Raw genomic sequence first — 5,779 nt, 5'->3', positions numbered from 1 at the left:
AAAGAGAAACACCAAAACTTCTGAAACATGAACTCTGCTAATCCTTTATACGGCCTATTGAGCTTTCAAACCTCTTCTCACTTCTAATTTCAATATTTTTCCCAAACCTAATTGTGCTAATGCTTTACATTATTCTCTACTACCATCATATATAAATATGTTCTTGATTCTTTATCTCAATTATTGTTTTATAAATTTATTAACAAAAATCACAAAATTCCCAGAATGATTGATAAATTATATATAGATATATAAAAGGTGTAACAATTTTATAATAAAATTAGGTAATATAGTTATAAACGCTTGATGAATAGCTAGAAGGATTAGAAACAATTAAAAACGTAAATACTTTCTCACATATTGAAATTATATATATATATATATATATATAAACTCTTGTAACAATTTTACGTTTTTAAAACTTTCTCACATATTGAAATTATATATATATAAACTCTGTAACAATTTTATAATAAAATTAGGTAATAGAGTTATAAAAGCTTGAGATACTAGGGTTGGAAACAATTAAAAACTTAAATATCTACTCACATATTGGCTCAGAGAGAAACACCGAAACTTCAGAAACATGAACTCTGCTCATCCTTTATACGGCCTATTGAGCTTTCAAACCTCTTAGTCACTTCTAATTTCTCTCTTATAAGTTTCTATTTCAATTCCGGTTCTCTCCTCTAAACCCTAGGTTAGCTCAGCGTTGAATGTTTTGAAGAAATTATTGTTGGCATTGGCATGAGTGTGTATCTTAGGATTAGAAAATCTGATCTGATTAGAAAATACTCCCACAGACGATAGCGATTCTAGTGGCTGTCGATATGCAAATGAAGTCCGGCAAAGAAACAAAGATTTTTTTTTCCACACGGCATAGAAAGCCGGTACAAAATGAGATTAATTACTTAAGTCTGATCTGATTAGAAAATACTCCCACAGAGGATGGTGATTCTAGTGGCTGTAGATATGCAAATGAAGTCCGGCAAAGAAACAAAGAATTTTTTTCCACACGGCATAGAAAGCAGGTACAAAATGAAATTAATTACTTTAATCTGAAGCACGACAACAGACGAAATTAAATACTTGTGTGAAGCCTGCGTTAAATTTGAGGCCATGGATACATTTAATGTACTGATAATCTGGATCTAGCTAGGTGGAGCTAATTAGTGCATTCTAGTCAGATGGAACTGTTACTTAGTTAAACCCTAGATATTGGATCTTACATCTTCTTCGGCTATAACGTAAATGCGCTTTTGAAATTTGGAAAAAACAATATCAAATGACAAAGCTTCTCTATTTTCAGACACTACAATGTGTTCAATCTTTCAGATCTGAATCGAATAAATCCTCGTCTTTGCCATCATCGTTTAGTGATGTGCTGATCGTGGGATTAGCATTATCGTTGAATCCCGGGATGCAGGCTACAAGTTGGGCCCGCTGGGACAGCATTTTCTGAATCGTGGCCTGTGTTACAGATATTTGCGATTGCAGGTCTGATATTAGGAGTTGAAGCTTCTGTATTTCGCCCACACAGCCGAGCGCAGGATCCTGTAGTCTTGCACTTGCTTCGTAAACCATACTATTTACAGCATCGACTCTCTTATCCGCGGGAAGATCCTGAGACAGTGTAAGGGATTTCAAGATTAGGTTGGCAGCAGACTCAGAGGAAAGCATATTTGGTATCTAATATTTTACGAGGGCAAAACAAAATCGGTCAATAGCATTCCCAGAATGGACCAGACAAAAAAGGATGAATTCAGTTTTGTCTTTGGGATAATACAGTTGAACAAATGGATTCTAAACACCCAAATTTTTTAACACAGAGTCAGACTACTTGCAAATGGATTCTAAACACCAAAATTTTTGAGGCGTCAGACACCAAAAATTCTTAGAAGCCGCAAAAATTCTTCTTGATTTCATGGCCGGAATTGGATATCTAAATAAAATATTTAATAGAAAAATGGTGTCATTATATTTCAAGTTATTGCTGAGTTTTGCTTTGCATAACTAGTAAAAAGGAGAAATCTGCTCTGAAAAATTTGTGCAACTTACTTTAATCAATTTGATAACATTGCAGGCTCCAAAAATTTGATGTAAGACTGAGAACTTGTGAAGATCATTTGACGCAAGATGGTACAGGATCGTGCAATTATCCCAACATTCTTTTTTCTCCATGTTGCAATGGTCGTGGAAAGCAGCAGGTACAGATTGAGTAAGCGGCTGCTCTTTACCATTGCTCATCATATGTATAACTGCAACGAATATTGGCAAGAATTAGAATAAAATATCAGATAAGCCAACGGAGCATTCCTGTAACAGAGGCACTGCTAATTTTATATTTTTTTCAGGAAGGGAGAAACGTAGCGATTCAGAAGTGAAAGAGCGTTACAGAAATTGGAAACCCTAGGTTATAGAATAAATCGTCGTCGAAGCCGCGAGATTCCGCTAAATATTCGATCGATGATCACGCTCCACGCTAGATATTTGATTGACGATGATGAAATTGCATTGCTATAGCTACACCCAGTTCTGCTAGATATCTCTGGTTGTACTGTCACACATTTAACGTATATTTATTTAGGGGTGAACGGAAGGCATTGTGTGATTCAGTTTCTTTGTCCGGTTATCGTCAGTGTTATCTGTGTCGTCTTTGTAAACCACTCAAAATTGGGTCAAGCGAGACTCTGTAAACGCAAGTTGGCCAGGTTGTCCCGTCTTAACAGCAACTTGTGTGAGCTTTTGTCTCATAGTCTATGACACCAGCTTTTACTTTATTTAATTTAATGTTTTTAAGGTCCAATCACTAGTGCCAATCATACAAATGAAATGAAATAGTTAGTAAAGATAACTATTAATCTATGATAACTCTAACTTATTTTTATGATAACTCTAACTTATTTTATTATATATCTATATTGATTAAAATTAAAAAATTACAAAAACAAAATTTTTAATCATGGAGTTTCAGTATTATTTTATTATAGAAATTTTTAATGTGTAAATAGACTTTGTTAGAATACTATGGGCCAATACTATGACTTATTAATATCACATGTCTCAAACAAAAAGCAAAAGAATTTCTATCAAAAGAATTCACTCCCACTTTATCATAAGTATTTTTAATATATAAATAGCATTATTACAATAGCATGGGTCAATATCATGGCTTATCAATACCATATGTTCAAAAAATCAAACTTATTTTATATAATTTTTTTTAATATAACATATTTTAATTAATCAAATTAATTAAAAGAAAAACATACATAACTATTTTAGAGATAAATCACAACTTTTGATTTATAAATACTATTAAACTTATTTTAGCATATTTCATGAAAAATAAATCTATACCATCTACTTAATAATTATTAATAATTAAATTAAAATTTTAAAAAATATATTTATTAATATAATTTTAATAATAACCTATAATTTTTTATTTATAAATACTATTAAAATTATTTTAGAAAAATAAATCTATACCATCTACTTAATAATTATTAATAATTAAATTAAAATTAAAAAAAATATATTTATTAATATAATTTTAATAATAATCTATAAATTTATAGAATTTTCAAAATCTTTGATTAATATTTAAAATAATAATTAATTCTAATTAATTTTCTATTTTAAAACCAAAAAAAACGAGGCATTGATTTTTTTTTTTCCCACCGGAGCAAGGCCTTTGATTCAAAAGGAAGAAAACCATTTATTTGGCCTTCATATTCTCTAATTAATCCCAAAAAATGTGAAGATAGTAATAACTTTGATTTTTTGGACTCAATTTTTTTACATTTTATAATCTTAATAAAAAAATTATTTTATTTGGAGGTTAGTATAAGAGAGGTTACTTGGAAGTTAGTATAAAAGTTGTGTAGGTGTAAATGTTTATAAAATATATTTAATTTTTAGAAACAAACATTAAAAAGTTAAAAACAATAATATTTAAATGTTGGCTCACTTAATAATAAAAAGTTAAAAGTGATGAAATTCAATTTGTTATATTTTAATTTTGTTTTGCAAAGCAATTTAATTTCTCCAACTCAAGTTAGAACTGTAATTATGTTATGGAAAAAAATGCATAAATAATTATAACTTACATTGGTCAATGCTAAATTAATAGTGGTATGTAGACAAATCATCCTATAGTATTGCTTTGATAGGAACTAATAAATTGAGATGTGGAGTGGATTAGAAAATTTCTAGTTTGCATGTATTTTGGTGGGCAGTAACCATTAGTAAGTCTGCACATTTACAATTGTACTCTTACCTAAGTGCCTAAGACAAACTAATTCATGGCTGAAAGTAACTCTTTGTAAGCATATTTATTTACATCTTATTACTATCCATTTTTTTATGCAAAGGCTCAAATTATAGTGAGAAGTAATTGATGGTAAATATGTTATTTACTTTAGTATAACTTATTTTCACGTATTTTATTTTTATGGTTTTCATGCAAAGCTTAAGGATAAAAAGTCACTACACAAATATCTAAAAAATATGCATGAATATTGCAACCACATCTTTAAATTATGGCATAAAATATATAAGACAATTATCCACATGGCATTATATTGTGCAAAGGCACAATAAAATTATGGTCCAATCAAATGTTTGAATTTTTTTTTAATGATATTGAAAAACAAAAATTTATTTTTCAAAGTTAAACATATTAATTTGTATTGGTCAATGCTAAACTAAAAGTGATCGCTTAATACTTACAATAAACTTACAATATAACAACATTCTTAACCATCAATATTATTGACTTGTAAATAGGTTTTGTTACAATACCATGGGCCAGTGCCATGGTTTCTAAATACCGCATGCCCCAAAACCATCATTCATTTGATAATACACAATTAAAATGTAAAATTTATTAGACCTTACATTGATCATTGATTACAGAGAGTAACAATTCATGATCATATGGAGAGAGAGAGAGAGAGACAGAGATGGGGAGGGGAGAGAGACAGAGAGAGGAATGGAAGAGGGGAGAGAGAGGGAGAGAGAGGAATGGAAGAGAGAGAGGAGAGGAGGGAGATAAGGAGAGAGGGAGGAAGAGAGGGATGGAAGAACAAATACATAGAGAGAGAGAGAGAGAGAGAGAGAGAGAGAGAGAGAGAGAGAGGGATTGGAAAGGGAGAGATGGAGAGAGAGAGAGAGTGAGAGAGGAGAGAAGGGAGGAAAACCGAAGGAGAGGAGAGAGAGAGAGAGGGAGAGAAGGGGAATAAAGAGAAGGAAACAGAGAGAGAGAGAGAGAGAGATGAGGGGAAAAGATAAGGGGAGGTGGGAGAGGAATGGAGAGAGAGAGGACTTGAGAGAGAGGAGGGAATGAGGGAGAGAGAGATAGATCAAGAGGGGGAGAAAGAGAAGAAAAAAGACATAAAGAGATAGAGGTGGAGAGAGAGTGAGCGAGAGAGGAGAGGAGGGAAGAGAGAGAGAAGGAGAGGAGAGAGAGAGTGGAGAAGGGAAAGAGAGAGAGGGAGACATAGAGATGGTAGGGGGAGAGAAGGGGAGAGAGAGAAGGAGATAGGGAGAGATATAGGGACAAAGTTGGAGAGAGAGAGAGAGAGAGAGAGAGAGAATATGACAAGGGTGAATGGAGAGAGGAGAGAGGAGAGTGGGAGGGAAGAGAGAGAGGGGAGAGAAGGGGGAGAGAGAGAGAGAAGGGAAAAAAGGGAGGGAGATGAAGAGGGAGGGAGAGAGAGATAGATAAATATGGAAAGAGAGTGAGATAGATACATATTTAGAGAGTGTGTGTATG

At 32.5% G+C, this 5,779-nt stretch overlaps 1 protein-coding gene across 1 annotated transcript; it reads right to left on the bottom strand.

Annotated features, from left to right (window-relative positions):
* Positions 1-1,023: 1,023 nt before the first annotated feature.
* LOC149154402 (LOB domain-containing protein 11-like) lies at positions 1,024-2,638 on the bottom strand. The gene is made up of 3 exons (XM_089439840.1): positions 2,396-2,638; positions 2,059-2,258; positions 1,024-1,623 (listed from the first exon to the last, which is right to left on the bottom strand). The coding sequence occupies exons 2-3, from the start codon at positions 2,248-2,250 to the stop codon at positions 1,324-1,326; spliced, it is 492 nt and encodes a 163-aa protein (XP_089295966.1). The 5' UTR covers positions 2,251-2,258; positions 2,396-2,638; the 3' UTR covers positions 1,024-1,323.
* Positions 2,639-5,779: the final 3,141 nt, after the last annotated feature.

Source organism: Pinus tabuliformis, chromosome 9, assembly GCF_031772625.1.
Source record: "Pinus tabuliformis cultivar Carrire ecotype Pingquan chromosome 9, CPIR1, whole genome shotgun sequence".
NCBI lineage: Eukaryota > Viridiplantae > Streptophyta > Pinopsida > Pinales > Pinaceae > Pinus > Pinus tabuliformis.
This window is presented reverse-complemented; position numbering and strand designations above follow the sequence as displayed.